We start from the raw sequence: 16,669 nt of genomic DNA on the forward strand, positions 1-16,669 counted from the left end.
TGACTCCTAGTGGTAAGTCTAAGATTATTCAAGCTTTCATAGATCTTTTGTTTTGTAGGAGCCAGGTCAGTTTTTGATACTATCTTTAATCTTTATATTGTACTAAATTATATCATTTAAATCCTGGATTTGAGAAACATATGGAATCCAGTTACAAATTCTTCAAACAGATAGGAATGAGAAAGGTCTAATTTTGTTAGAAACAAAATAATATTTTGGAGTGTGTAATACAGGTCATTAGAGAAGTCAGTGTCTGGACACCATTCATTTAATCAGCAGGAGAATTCCAGTAGGTTTTTATAATTGCTATGCTTAATAATGTCAACGTTCTCTATTCTTTCAACAAATATTTGAGAATTTGAAATATGTTTGGAGTGAATTGCATGTGCCAATTATGATGAATGGGAGAAAAGGAGAGGCTCATTGTGTAAGGGCTGAAGAGAGGAAAAAGCTCTTCAGTGAATTCTCAAAAGGAAAGCTGTGGGTCATACCTCGTCAGTCAGTCTGTTACCATGGTTATATAGCCTTGTGGTCCTAAATGGGAAATAGTCCCTGCAAATAAAGAATCCATGTGGCTTCCTAGCCTGTGAGTTCCAAGATATTCTTGAAATACCATCTGCTTGTCCCCATCTGTTTCTTTGCAACAAATAATTAGACATGCAGTGCTAAATACACTGTTTAGATTGCAATGAACCAGTATGAGAAAATATAAAATGTAGCCAGTGATGTGAAATTCTTCCATGTTTTAATAACATACATAATATCATATTGGCTAGTGCATGCCCATATAGTTGTAGGTGTAGTACTAAACCACAATGGTTTCCTAGTGGCCTATTGTAGAAAAGTACTCTGTGAAATAAGGTTGTCAGCATAAGGATCTCTAGATATTTCAAGTAATGGGTAGACTTTTGAAGAGGTAACCAGTGAAATTTCTTTTAGGATCTGTGTTTAATATATTGCATATGAATATTTTCTCCCAATCACATCATTTGGAATTAATGAAAGTTTTCAGTCTTCAGAGGCAGCCCAGTAGAGAATGGGTTGAAATCAAGAGATTATCAGTTTCCATGTGATTGTCACCAGTTGCTCAATAATGGCTCAGTAGAGGAACGCTTAGATGTATGTACATTTGCTTGCTATCAGTATAATTCAGTTTGTAACACCTTGCACAACCTGTTACTTACTTTCTAGGGTGGGCTCAGGGTTTCTACTTCTGTACAGGTAGTCCTTGCTTAACAACAGTAATTGGGACTGAAATTTCCGTTGCTAAGTGATACAGTCATAAAGTACAATGACGTGACTGCATCACCTAGTGACGGAAATCGTGGCAGTCCCTGTTGCCGTCATTAAGTGAGGATCATGGGGTATTAAACAAGGACTTCACATGACTGGGACTTGCGATTTCCTACCAGCTTCCAACAAGCAAAGTCAATGGGGAAGGTGGTAGGAAGTTAAAAGTCCCGGTCACTACAAGCCTTTCCATAGGCAGCTTGCAAGCAGGCCGGCAGGTGGGTGAGTACTATGGAGAGTGGGCAGGTGCACAGGTGGGTGCTGCAGCTTGGTGCAAGCACAACCAGGTGGGTGGGTGGGTGCTGCAGCCCAATTTGAGTGCGACTGGGCAGGGGGTGCTGCATAGTGTGGGTGGATTCTGTGGCATGGCACGAGTGCAACTGGGGGATGCTGTGGCATGGCGTGAATGCAGGCAGGTGGTGGAAGCGGGAATGACTTATGGAAGCGATTTGCGACCTTCCTTACTGGCTTCCCCATTGACTTTGCTTGTGGGAAGCCAGCAGGGAAGGTTGCAAATGGTGATCACATGACTGTGGGACACTGCAACTGTTGTAAGTGTGAGCCAGTTACCAAGTGCCCAAATTGCGATCACGTGACCATGGGGATGCTGCGATGACTGGAACTTTGAGGACTGGTCATAAATACCACTCGTTCAGCGCTGCCATAACTTTGAACAGTTGCTGAACCAATGGATATAAGCTGCAGACTGAAAAAATGGACTTACGACCAGGCCTTGAAGTTCTGGCCATCGAGTATCCCCGCAGTCACGTGATCGTGATCTGGGCACTTGGGTGCCTGGCTTGCGATTATGACATTGCAGCAAGTAGCGTCATGTGATTGCCATTTTCAACCTTCCCTGCTGGCTTCCCACAAACAGTCAGTGGGGAAGCCAGCAGGGAAGGTCACAAGTTGCTCCTGCCACTTTTTCTCCTGAGGACTCCTCCCATGGTCCCTGCCAACCCATCTGCACTCCCTAGCACCCGCCCATGGCACTCCCCTGTACTCCTTACCTGGGACTCCCGCCTCTTCCCACTTAATAACCTGTGCATCTTGGGGTTATGACAGCAACCGAGATTGCAGTCGCTAAGCAATGTGATCACAGGATGTAACAGTTGCTGCCATAACCCAAGGATTGCCTGTATTGTACTTCAAAACCTCATTATGACTTCTCCCTGAATATTCATGCTGATTGTGTGCCATCAAGGCTGTGTTGACTGTTAACAACCACATAGGTAAATTTTCTCCATGACAATCTATCTCTAACCTAGTCCTTTAGATAAATTTTTATGTAGGTGCTATTTATTAAGAGGTAAGCTGTATTGTCAGTAGAATCCAATTCATGTTTCAAAGTTAAGCTTCTGGGGTCCTGTGTAATTAAAAAAAATAGCATTCTTATGCAGGTAATTAGGAATGTGTACTTTTTAAAGCAAAAATTGTACACAAATAGGTTAAACCACAATTATTGGTTTTGTAGGAAATAACAGATTTTCAAGGCTAGAAAAATGTTTCTGGATCTGAGGATATAGAAATCAGTGCTATCCAGGAACTATGATTTATAATTTTGGCTCAACTGCTTAGTTATTTTAGGGACCAGTCAAGTAAAAAACATTAGTTTTGTGAACTGAAAAGTAATCCTTCCACCTTGAGGGATTTTTTGTGTGTGTATGCCTTCAAGTCAGTTTTTTTGGCAAGGTTTTTTGGAAGTGGTTTGCCATTGTCTCCTTCATAGGGCTGAGAGAGAGGGACTGGCCCAAGATTACCCAAGTGGTTTGTGCCTAAGGTGGGACTAGAACTCACGGTCTCCTGGTTTCTAGCCTACTGCCTTAACCATTACACCTAAATCCTAATCATTTTAGACTTGTTTCATAATGTTTGTTTTATTTTCTTATCTCCAAAACATTACATTTAAGTGGACTTTATTCACAGAAGTTGTTTCAGCCTAATAACTGTGGATAAGGGGACATTGAAAAATGTATTTTATCCATGTGCAAAAGCCTTTCCACTTTTTTTGCACTTGCATATAATGCTAAAAAAATACTCCAAAAACCATCTTCCAAACTAAACTGTGTGCCAAACAACCCCCCCAAAACAAAAACAAAGACACATAAATTTTTTTATCACAAATAAGGAGGGCTGGTTTGAACTTGCCAACCCTCGATGTATGAAACCACTGGCAACGAACTACAGATACACACACACACACATACACGCACATTATAAAGTGCTTTTATTTACCAGCCGGGCAACTGCATTCTGACCTGATTATTCTGGGTTCCTTCTTTGATGAATGTTGTATACCTCCAGCATATTAGTATATTCTATTCTGGTCATTGCACCTCATAAAGAATACTGTAAAGCAAGAAAGGAAAGTAAGATGATCAAAGGGCTAGAGACACTCCCCTGTGATGAAAGCTAACAATAGCTGGGGCTTTTTAGGTTAGAAAGACAAAGAGTAAGTGATAGATGGGAATATGAAAAGTAAATAGTTAGAGGCAAGAATGATAAAAAGTTACCTTCCTTTCAGCAGAAGGAACAAACACTCAAGAAACACAAGGCTAAATAGAGCATCTTAATGAAATTCACCGAAGGAGGTGTTTTTTTCATGATCAGTAAGTAATGGCTAATTACTTTATATGTTATAAATGACAATGAAATAGTGACAAATCTCTAGTATTCACACCTGTCTGTATTCCTGGTTTAGAATCTTCATAATGTTTCAAGGAAATTCATCAGGGAAGCATATAGGGCAAGACTGAAGCTGCTTGTAAGAATCTCTACTGGTCTACAGTATCCAGTTTTACACTTATTAACAATGCCAGACTTTGCAAATCAGAAATGAAGAAATACATCTAAATTTCAAGAAACAAACTGGGGCCAAGATTAAAAATGATAAATGTCAAAAGCAATGTCAGTGAATATTTTGCTGGGTATTAAACATTTTATAAAACTGCTTAAAAAAGATTAAGCCATGAAATAGAGTACCATTTCTAGAGGATTAGGGTTAGGACTTTACAAAAGGGAGGTGAGGTGGAAAGAAATACATTGATATTACTGTTCATATCTATGCCTTCTAAAACGAATTCAGTCTGTATGATAGAAATTTCAGTGCAATTACTCAATATGATTTTTTCAGGGTGGGGTTGGGGTTAAAAGTAGAGTCTCATTCAAGTCAAACTTGATTCTTGCTAATTTTGTGGACACATCCATGCAGTTTACTTGACAGTAGTGCAGATCATAGCCTTCTTCCAGAACTTTTTCAACTTTCTAGTCTGTGCCTAATCCCGGTGTTTTCTAACAATATTTAAGTAGTAGCCAGACCCAGTCCTGCTTAATTACAGAGCCCAAACAAGGTCAGTGAGTGGCAATCATCTGCTAGGGTTAGATAGATGTGCTCAATGAAAAATTTGATTTAATATTTGGCTTCTCCAAAAGGCAAATGCAATTATGCTGTTGTATAAATCAGTGATGCGAGGCATACTTAGAATATTGTATCCATCAGGTTTTTTTTTTAAACCTAAAAAAAAGGTGGGTTAGGGTTATAAAAGATTAGCATAGCTAGAAGAGATATATAATGTGAAGTGCTTCTTTTGAATATTAGTAGCTAGTGAGTTAAGCAATGAGTTTGAGGACAGTTAAAGGAAGTACTGTAAGTGCTGGCAGACAGCTTTAACAGGGATTAGATTATAATGATCATAGTTTCTTGGAATACCAATTCTTGGGGAACATGACTGGCAGTGTGCAATTGTACATATGCCTTACTTGTGAGTTTTGCATGGGCCTCTGAATTAACTAATGAGAAAAAGAGCATACTCTAACTTTTGGTCTGTTCCCGCATAACTCTTTAAGTCCATATAAAATACAAGACAATTCTTTTTGAGAATGATTAGAGTGTAAAATAAGTGTGTGTGTGTGTGTGTGTTTTAAAGCTTAGTGGTTAGTACTTAATGTAAGTGTTGTATCTTAAACGGTAAGTTGGCTCTGTGTAAAACTGTTCTTGGTACTTTTTCTATCAAACATGACAGTCTTATCAACATTTTATTTCTCAAGTAGTAATCAGTACTTCAGATAATAAAGTAGTAGGCTTGCAATCATAAAGGCCTCTGATATTTAATCTTTAGTTTCTACTGTGTCTCAGCAGGTGACAGCTTCTAGCTTACTTTACTTTACTTACTTTAACTAATCAACTAACAAACTCAGTCCTGGTTACCATTTGAATAGGAGATTGCCAGGTAATTCTTAGGGATAGGCTGGGAAATTGAATAAAAAAAAAAATCCCAGAAAAAAGCAATCCACTTTTGTAAATTTTCCAAAAAAAATTGCATGAATGCATTCACTAGGAGTTGAGCTTAACTCAAGGCAGTTTTCACTTTTAGCTTGTACACTACAGAGCTTATCCTGTATCTTTTCCTTCTGCATCTCTGACTACAGTATGATATTTCTCTCAGATAAGTTTGAGATAAAGTAGAGTATAGATTTCTGTTATAATGTGAATGTGCTTATCCTGGTAGTGCTTCATTAGCGTAATGTATTCATTCTAGATATTGGAATGCTCTAGAGATAATTCTCTGGCATTCAGGATTTCAGAACAGTCTAGACATTTTGCAGTCTTAAATGCCCCACCACCACTAAATTAATCTGCCTTGGGTAGAAGTCAGCACCAGAATATCCACTGACTGATGGAATCAGAATCGTAGTCTAGAAATAATGTTGGTGCCATTGTTCCCTGTAACTAGGACAAGAGTTATAGGAGTTATAGTAAAACATTAGCACTTTTTTTTTATCCTGAAATGCTTGTAATAACAGCCTAGAACTGTCACACTGAAAGAAACTATCAGCAAAGACTCTCGGAGAGAATTTTACCCAAGTATAAGACACAAGTGGGACAGTGTTTATCAGTATGAAAATAAACCTGTTATTTTTTTTTCTTGTACTGTAAATAGATGTAAATTCAGCTGTTGACCTTTTACCTTTATTGCTGTCATATTGTTTACTTAATTCAGTTGGCTGCTTTTCAAATGTGCTGATTTATCGAAATTGAAGTCCAGAGCATCCGGATAGCATCAGATTGGAGAAGGCTACTTGCCATCTTCCTCCTCTTCCTCTACCGCCCCCCACACAGATTGCTGAGAGGAATCACTGTTAATCTAAATGAATAAAAGCTTATATTTTTCAGAATACATTTTTTTAAAGTTGCATCACCGTAAACCAATTAACCTTTACTGCACATCCAGAAATCTTTAATAACAAGGGTGGTTCAGGACCAGTTCACTATTCATTGAATAAAATATGCATGATAGAAATATAACTGAGTGAGCATATAGTTGCTTTTTTATCAGTTTTATTGGGATTGTATTTAGTAATGTCACACATTAGTAATATGTCTTTTTTGGAAGCTTCAGGTTCCTTAAAGCAGAAAGTTCACGATATATTCTCTAGCATCCCAGATTACAGGACATGAATAATGATTTTAAGTTATAGGAAGACTTCGTTCAATTGAATGTTAGGATAAGACTTTTAATAGAGCAGTTCAACTGTGGAATCCGTTATCTAGGGAGGCTATGGGCATCTTTTTACTGGATGTCTTCAAACCAAAGCTGGATAAACATTTATCAGGGATGCTTCAGTTGGGATACTTGCACTGAACCAAAGGTTAGATACTATGGCTTAAAATTACCCCTTCCCAACTTTATAATTGTGTGATTTTGCCTATTTCTTACAATCTGAGAAGACATTTTAAAAAAAAAAAACCTGTAAGGAAAGTTTTTTTAAAAAAACGTGTATATAGGTTGCAAACAGATAGAAGAGTGCAATATTTTTAAAAATCCCTATGATTCTATTGTATTGGCTCCTGGGACAAGTCCATGCAAGTATATATCTTGTCACACAATCTTCAAGAAAGTGCGTTATTATACCTTTAAAAAAAATATTTAATTTGCATATCTCTTCTGGGTGAAACATAACAAAGAGCAAACCATAATAAGAAGCATAACAGTAAGAAACCAATAACTCTTTGATCTTGCAGTTCTACAAGGCAACATAACAGATATATATCAATGAAAGGTTTGCAATAGTCAGATCCAAAGTGGGCAAAACGTTTCAGTTCCATCATGGGCAACTTGTTATACCTATTGGCAGTCCTTTAAAGGAGCCATGTCTTTTCCTTGGCTCACTCAATAGCTGCACAGGCTCAGAAAAATAACTTGTTTGAGTTCAGGAAGACTTGTGGAGGTAGCAACAGAGTGAAACCACTAGTTCTGTCTTAAGTATGGAAACAGTCTAATGTCCTGATTTCAATCTCTTTGTTGAGGCTGAAACAGGAAATCTCCGCTAAAAGAAGGAAGAAGCATGAATCTTATGACTTCCAATTTATTACTGCATGACTGGCTATCCATTTAAAACTACTGTTCTTTTTTACTTTATTGATATGCTGTATTATTTTATTGTTATATACTATGTTATGTAAAGACCAGAAATTAATAATATTGATAAGCTAGAATGCTGTGCACATATTTGCACTCCTTTGAATGTTTGCAGTTGACACTGAAAAAGTAGGATGGGAAATAGCTGACAATGTAGTAAATCCGCAAAGAAATAAAGAAAAACTATATGCACAGTTCATGATGCTGAGATATAAAGAGCCGCATTTCAACAACAACATCAGTCTTAAGACTAGAAAAAGAACCAGTTCCTTTACTGTTAGAGAGTCCTTACCTGTGAACGTTACAGGCGTAAGGCTTACTGACAAAGTGAAACTGATTCGATACAGCCCAGGCTGTATCATCTGTCCAGATAAGGTACAGGTATACCCATCAGCATCGCTGGCATGTGTAAGGCTGACAGTTTCAGATCTATTTAAAATAGTCTTTCTGCTTTTTTTCAAAAGACAACCAAGAAGCCAACCAGTAAAAGCAAAGTAAACAAATATAGTACCCAAAAAGTCTCTAAAGTGTCAGGATCATCAGAAATCCAACTAACAAAAGCAATTTTTTAAAAGCCTAGTTTTCACAACGGAAAGAATTCTACAATTTGATAGCAACCAGCAAAAAGACCAACTTCCATACAGTAGAAAGTCTTTCTTGGCAAGGGAACACTTGAGAAAGGCCTCTCCAGCTTTCTTCTTGAATAGAACTTAAATTGTATATAACAGCAAGTTCATAACCAGTGCAGCTAGAATAAGTGTTATATGTTCTGTTCTCTTAGCCCATTTAGAACTTTTCCCACCATTTTTTCCAGACAGTTCTGAATTTTTTTCAGTAGCAATTCTGTCAAGTGTGCGTTATAATACTGTACTTTTTCTAATGAAGAAGTAACAAGAGCAAGGATTACCCTATCAGCCAGTATGCTGCAGAAATGCTAATGAAAAGAAAAACAAAAATTAACTTAATGTGGTCACTTGTAAGCATGAGAGTTTGAAAATGTAAAAAAAAATGGGGCCGCACATGCACCCCAACCCCCTATTCTTTCCAGTCTCCATTCATTCAGCCAAGAGGTCTGAAGAAGTGTTATAGACATTTGCATAATCACAAATGTTAAGTCTTCTTGCAGTCTGGGACCCTTATAGGACAGGGTCCTGGATTGCATAGGAAACTGCTCATGTTCAAGTAAACACAACTACAAATTTCATTTGGAGCTGCCAGCTGAATGCATGGAGGGGCTGCATTGCAGACTTATTTTTTACTCAGTTTGAGCTCTCTATATTTTATGCTGAATGCTAAAAAGAGCTATTGCGCTGTATAGAACCATGAAGAAGGATCTGGGGATACATAGCTTGGGGGTGGAGGTGGGAATGTAACTGAAATAGAAAAAGTGTCAGAAATAACAAGGGCAAGGCATAGAAGCATTGTAATTTCTTCTTTCATTTCCTTTTCGCTTTCAGCAGTCTGTAAAGCTGCTGTGAATTTCTGTTGTCTGAAAATTCTGGCTATGGGTATGTGACAAATAATGGTCTGTGAAGTTTGCCACAAAGGTGGGATAAAAATACATCATCATCATCATCAAAATAATAAATGAAGAAAATTGTTCCTTGCATGGTATTGGAGCTATTCACTTACTTGAGTTTGGTTGCTTTGGAGAACTGATAGCAAGGAATAGAATTATATTACTGGAATTAGAATAATCTGTTCAAACAATACAGACTCACAGGCACATAGGAGCCTAGCTATGAACAAGCATGCCAGCCCTTAGGGGTTTATAAACTAAGGATTGTTAGATAATATAAAAATGAAATGTGGGATGCAAATATTTCAAAGCGTTAGAGGTTTTATTTTATTTTGAGTTTTTGTTTCATATTTTAGGTCACAAGGGATACCTATCACCCACTTCTTACCTCAGAACACTTGAGACTGATTATACCATTCAGCAGCTATTATAATGATTTGCAGTGTATGGGGAATTCTGACCAGACACTGCATCTGCTTTCCATGCTTTCAGAAATACTGGATTACTGTGGACATCAATATTTGAAACATGTTTTCTGTTGATGGAGATTTCAGATTTCATCAGCTAGATGAGGAGGTGGAATTGATTATCATAAACATTTGCTCTGTAGGCAATGCCTATTTTCCGTGTTTATTACACACACACACACACACACTCATTGTTAAAATAAAATTTTCATTCATGCACCCTCACAATATCTTAATGTTTAAATGAATAGAAATCATATATTTTGGAGCATCAGGAAATACACACACACACACACATTTATGATAGGCAAATGCATAATAAAATAATTATTTTATGAAAGATTGTTGGACCCCGATCATGAATCAAATCCTAGTTCAGATAGGGATTCATTGGATGGCCCTGAATAAATTTCATTTTGCCTCAGCAAGATGATGTGAAAATGATAGCAACCTGTCTCCGTGGTCGTCATGGCAATAAGTTGAAACAGAGACTGTAAATCAATTTGGCAAATTCAGCAATAAAGAATAATAGTCCCGGGTTTTTTTTAATTTATATATACACAAGCACATACATAGTTTTAAATACTTTGGACTTTATACAATCAATTAAGCAGGACATTCTGGATAGGCTTACTGTAATTTTTATATATTGCTGTTGATCACTGAGCGCAGTGAAAGCATGCTTGATTATCTACTGCAGCCTTAACCAACCTGGTGCTCTTTGAATATTTTAGCCTACAGGCCTCCTACAGCTGAAATGCAGCTGAAATGGGGAATTATGGAATTATGGAAATTATTGTCCAATGCATCTCAGCATCTAGCTAACCTTGGTTGATACTAAAAATTTAAGCAGGGTCAGATCTCATTAATCCTTGGTTTAGAGGCCACCAGAATCCCAGGATAAAGGTTGACCAAGAAGCTTATAAAGCATCCTGGAAGAAGGCAGTACAAACTGTTCCTGTATTTTTTTTTTCCATTAAAACTACATGGCCATGTCTATGAAGTTCTTAGGAGTTGAGCATGCTTCAAATATGCTTCTTTTTCTGTCCAAGACAGTTGGAGGGTGCCAAGTTGGACAAGGTCAGTCCTCTGGGGAATACTGTAGAGATTGCACTCTTTCGGAGCTAAGAGGGGAAAAAAGCATTAATATAATCCTCATGTTAATTTAGACCAGGGATGGGAAAGCTGCTGGCATGCCAGGCTATTTCATTCAGGGAAGGTAACAGACAGCCCAAAGTAAGAACTAGTAGTAGGTATGCCTAATAGGTATGTTTCTTGCTGTTTTTAAATTTTTCACTATGCAAGTTAGCACATGTGTATTCTGTTTCTGTGATTTTTATTTAAAATAATTTTCATTGTTTTGTGCTTTTTTGGGGGGGGAAGTTGCTGAATGCAAATGAGTTGCTATGGTGTTTACTTTTCAAGTTGCAAAATGCAAAAAATGATGCTACTTTGTGAGTTTCTATATTATTTTTCTGTGTTTGCATGAAAATGATCAAATATAAAAAAAATTAAGTAGGGTCAGATCTCATTAATCCTTAGTTTGGAGGCCACCAGGAGGAAGAAGCCTCAAGTTAATAACTTGAAAGCTATATCTTTTGTATTACACTGGTACTCATGAGATGTAAAGTAAATTCATTGCTATCGCTTCTTTGCTGGGCTCAGTTCTATAGTTGTTCATGTAGGCTGCAATACATGTACCTAAATTTGCCTCCATTGTTTTCCATGTTATAAAATGTCAAGAAATGAACTATTGGCCAATTTTCTGTAAATCAGGTAGTAGATAGTACTTAGCGTGTACTAACACTCTACCAATCTTTATAGCAAAGATTTATTTTGTGTTCCTATTGTTCTCTATGGTTGAATACTTCAAATATTTTGTATTTTGTTTTGTTGGAATAAAATGGGGAGGGGGAGAGATGTTTTGTTCCAGTTCAGATAGATAGATGGATAAATACTGTTTCATGTACACCTTGCTCTCCTCCTCCTCCAGAAAAAATTGAGTTTTAATGGGCATGGCTTTACTCTAGAGCTGGAGCTTTCCTCCCCTGAAGCACTATCTTTGACATTCCTGGCCTATTGGAATATGTTGGGAAGTCAGTTAAACTCTCAAATGAGATTTAGCTCTCCAGCTAAAATGACCAGTTATTTCCATTGTATACATCTTACAACTTTGACATTTGATGACATTTTCCTGAAGATCTGTATTTGGTATATTGTATTTTTACAAAAATAATTTGTTTCTGTTTAAACTGGTCGAATTATAGCATATCTCATCACCTTTCTGTTGCCATATTCTGATCTTTATCATCATCTTAAAGCATTCTTTGATCCCAGTATATTTGAAAAACATTAATCTTGGTGTCTGTTTGTTAAACCGGAGCTCCTAGATTTTTATTATAGACTGAGCATTTTCCTTGGGACAATATTAAGTCATATTTCTTTGTACTATCATTTTTATTCAGAAGAAAAAGCAATAATAGGTTGTACTAATTAACTCTTAACAGTTTTTATTGCTAAAATGGGGTTTTGCCCTAGGTTTCTGTGGTGGGCAGCCTTTGCATTCTATATGAGGATGAGTAAGCTATTCAGTAATATCTGGAGTATTTTACAAATGGTTATTCAACAACTGTTAGGTAATAAACTATTCATGTTTAAAATAAATTTGCTTTTTTTTAGTTTTGATATTTTTTTCTTCTAGATAAAATTGAAGAAGCACAAAAAGAACTAAATGAAACGGAAGATTCTAAGAAAGGTAAGTCATATTCCTTCTTCTTCTTCCCTATCAACCTCATAATATAATTTAAGGCTGGGTAGTTCCAGATGTGAAAAAAATAATTTACTCTGATTTGGAATAATTTTTAATGAAGAAAAAGCAGAAAGTAAATTCTTAAAACAAAGCAATAAAAAGAATTTTTGCTTGAATTGTACCAGTGTAAACAATATTTTTTCCAATGGGAAAAATCCCATCACACACAGAAAGTAATTATTATGTTGTTATTGTTCATTGCACATACTTCTTTAGGCTATCAATTTATTTTCTTCATGAGTGCGCATACATGTATATAAAATACAGATGTAAAATATATATTATGAATTCATTAAATTATGGATTTGCATCCTTTAAGTACTTGCCCTGCTCAATGTGCTGAGTTAATTTTGGGAAAGAAATTGGGAACACTAGTGACAGATTGAGGAACAGTCCATAAGGATCAAGCTATCCTGATCTATTTATTATGGGTCCAGAAGTCTGTGTCTTAATAAGTCTCTATATTATACAGTATAAGACATTGGATTCTGATTCAATAACTGACTAGAAAACTCATTTCTGATGCAGAATTTCAAAGAATAGTAGCATTTGTAATTGCATATGTTTTTTACATCTTTTACTGCTGAAATAATTTGTAGGTGCCAGAATCATCAGAGCAGGGATTGTTGTGACAATAAAGAAGGAAGCACACTGTGTGTGTTGATTTAGTTATTCAACCTTTAAAGCTATTCTATCTTTATTATGTAGGAAAAATTGAATGCTTTTTTTTTTTTTTGCCAAGTATAGTAATTTCCACAAAGATACTGACTGTATTTCCAGCTGGAGATAATAGTTGCAGCATAATGTTCTGTGATGGTTTTCATGGTTGGGAAATATTCAATTTGAATAGAAAAACCTACAGCTTGCTCAGAACTAGCCCATCAGTTGAAGGCTGGTAAAACAAAAAAAATTATTGAAAGCATAATGAAGTATTAATGCTGCTGAAAAATATCTGTGGAACAAGGGTTACTTGTTGATTATAGCCAAGTATTAATCTAGTTTGTAGTAGTCTATAAGAGCAACTTGTAGAGGTCACTTAACTGCATAATTCTTTCATCATCTATACAGAATAATTCATGCAACAGTTCCCTGGATGGAGATATTACAGAATTGGCAACAATATTTGATACTTCCTGCTTCTAACTTTATGAAACACTTTACAAATAAGCCATATAGAGTTATTCTTCCTTTCTGTTCTTGCAAATTAGAAAAACCTAATTATCTATAGTTACAGATAATTCATATAATTGATTATCTATAGTTACAGATAATTCAGGTATTATCTGAATTTAGCTACTGTTCAGTCAGCCATGTGGCTTAGCAGCCATTTTGACTGTCTCATTTGCTTCACTTTCTGGACTATGGACCCAGAGTGGCTGGAGACTACTTTGTTGGTTACATCTTTCAGCATCCCAAAAGACTGAGAAGGAAGGACTGGACTGACCATATCCAGTTAGGCTGGCTGTGGAAAGGGGGCCTGTGGAGGATTGGAACTGTTTCCTCTGCATGTATGAGAGATGGGGGGGGGCATATCTAGCCAACCCAGACGGTTAAGAGTATAATTGTTTTTTCTCTCAGATGCCCAGGTGAGAGTGGAATGGCTGGGGAATGGTGTGCATGGAGGAGTTGGATGTGGAGTGGGATATGAACAGATGCCCCAAGTAGTAGGTGATGTGTGCTAGGCAGAAGCACCCAAGTGCTTGAGTATGTTTGTCATCCATCTTGTATTTCATGTGTGAGGGTGATGATGATGGGGTCTTTTGACCTGGGGATGGGAGGGCAAGGGTCCAGGGGATTGGCTTTGTGTGAGAAAATTGGATAGATGTGGTCTGGTGATTGAGCAGGAGGAGGGCAAAGACATCATGGGGAGTTAATGACAAAAGACAGGATGGGCCATTCTCGGGAAAGCCAGCTTCAATGTTTAATATTGATGACATGTTCTAGCCCTCTGCACGTAGTCCTAAGACCTGATCTTCAGAGCTTCAGTGATCCCACCTTCCATCTACTACTATTTAATACAAAGTTCCCTGTAATAAGACTCATTCATGATTTAATTGAGAGGTCCAACCTACTTTGCATTACTGAAATCTGGTTGAGCATGGGGAGGTTTCACTCTCAGAAATGTGCCCTTCTGGTTTTGAACATGGCATCAGCCATGATCCTGGGATAGGGAAGGTAGTGTGCCTGTTGTCATCTGGAAATCTCTGGTGGACTTCAGGGGTGCTGTGATGGGCAAAGCCAGATGTAAGTCCTGTTTGTGAAACTGGGCTGGAGAGATTAGTTGGGATTGCTGCTACTGTGCCAGTTTTCCTGCTGGGTAGAAGCTTTCCCGCCTGTGCTCCTCAACTCTGATTCAGTTGGTGGTGGACTTCCCCAGGCTTATGATTCTGAGAGACTTCAACTTGACTCCTCTGAGCCCATGGCAGCCATGGGACCTGATCCAGATTATTAGGGACCCTACTCATGGGGGGAGGGAGTATACACTAGATCTGGTCTTTGTTTGGGGCAGTGGTGACATGTTCTGGTGTTGAGGAATATTTCCACCCTTGTCATGGGCAAATGACTAACTTGTAGCCTTAGAGTTCTTAGCTATACCTTCTGCAGGGAGGAGGGGCCTATTTGATCAGTCTACCCCAGGTGACTGATGGACCCAGTTGATTCCAGAGGAAGCTTGGAGTTGTTCCTGAAACTCTGTTGCATGGCTTGTCCAAGGCCTGAAGAATGAGCAGGTTGGAATGAACAGGAAGCAGCAGACCTGGATCTGATCCGGCCTATGCAGATTCTTTGCATCTGTGAATCCCAGAATCCCCCTGGTTTTCGGAGAGATTCTGTGAGATGAAATGACACAAGATGCCTAGAGTGCCACTGAAGGAAGACAATTAGCAAATATGAGCATAGATAAAAATATCTATTAAAGCTTACCGTGTGGTGATAAGAGCAGCAAAAGTAATAAGATCTGCTCTTATTGCATCTGCAGATAGCTATTTGGCAACCATGTTTCAAGCAACCAGGTCCCTCTAAGAAGCGGCCAGAGGAACTTCTCCAGGGCTTCTGTGAAGACTATTCTAAGCATCTGTTGGATAAAGTCACTCAGATTTGCTTGGAGTTGGATTCTAACTGGGCAGGACATACAAAATTGACTGAGGTGCAGTCTTAGTTATCTGGAAAGAGTTCCAACCTGTTGGTCCTGAGGAAGTGGACAGAGTCCTTGGGACTGTAATTTTGGGCACCTTCTGGCTGGTTAAGACCACCTGGGAGGTGACCTATAGTTGGATCCAAGCTGTGGTGAATGCTTCTTTGCTGGAAGGAATGGTTACACTTGTTTTGAAAGAGGCAGTGGTCCATCCCCTCCTGAAGAGCCATCCTTGGACCCAAAATTACTGGAACAATTTTTGTCCAGTCTCCACCCTTTCCTTTTGCGGGAAGATTGGTGAGAGGGTGGTTAGCTCCCAGCTTCAAAGGGCCCTGGATGAAGTGGATCATCTGGACCCTTTTCAGTCTAGTTTCAGGCCAGGTTTAAGCACTGAAACAGCATCGGTCATGCTTGTGGATGAAGCCACTGGGCAAGGTCACCTTTTGGCATGAGGTGAGATATCAGTAAGTGGATGAGTAAGTCCAGTTGTACATCTCCGCCCCAGGTTGTGAAGTGATGCTATAGAGGTGCTTACGCAGTGCCTCAGTGCTGGGGGATTGGGAGGAACAAGTTGCAACTGAACTCTAGCAACACTGAGCATCTCTGGGTTTTGAGGCCTTCTGGTTCTAGAACTGTTCCATCTGAATGGGGTAGCACTCCACCCGGCAGAATTGATATCCAATCTGGGACTCACAACTCCTGCTTGAGGACCAGGTGGTAGCTGTGGCTAGGAGGACCTTTGTACAAATCATCATGTGCACCAGTTGCATCCATTTGTAGTTTGAGAGGCTCTCATGCCTTAGCCATTTCCTATATGTACTGCTGTACCACAGTATGTTCTACATGGGACGGTCCTTGAAAAGCATTAGCTGTGGCTAGAAGGACCTTTGCGTAAATCATTGTGTGCACCAGTTGCATCCATTTGTGGATTGAGAGGCTAGGAGCTGTGGCTAGGAGGACCTTTGCACAAATCATCATGTGCACCAGTTACATCCATTTGTAGACTGAGATGCTCTAATGCCTTGGTCATTT

The 16,669-nt window shown here is 38.3% G+C and overlaps 1 protein-coding gene across 7 annotated transcripts in view; it reads left to right on the forward strand.

The window, feature by feature from the left end:
- HIVEP1 (HIVEP zinc finger 1) overlaps window positions 1-16,669 on the forward strand; it is an 88,990-nt gene that overhangs the window by 32,388 nt on the left and 39,933 nt on the right. For all 7 annotated transcript variants that reach the window (XM_088130542.1, XM_088130548.1, XM_088130544.1 and 4 more), the window contains one exon: window positions 12,397-12,450. In XM_088130542.1, coding sequence (XP_087986668.1) covers window positions 12,397-12,450 — 54 coding nt within the window. The remainder of the gene's footprint in view (window positions 1-12,396; window positions 12,451-16,669) is intronic.

The sequence above is a fragment of the Python bivittatus genome, unplaced genomic scaffold (assembly GCF_059951505.1).
Source record: "Python bivittatus isolate LINGU-HERP-01145 unplaced genomic scaffold, Pbiv_v1 ctg000840_np1212, whole genome shotgun sequence".
Classification (NCBI taxonomy): Eukaryota; Metazoa; Chordata; class Lepidosauria; order Squamata; family Pythonidae; genus Python; species Python bivittatus.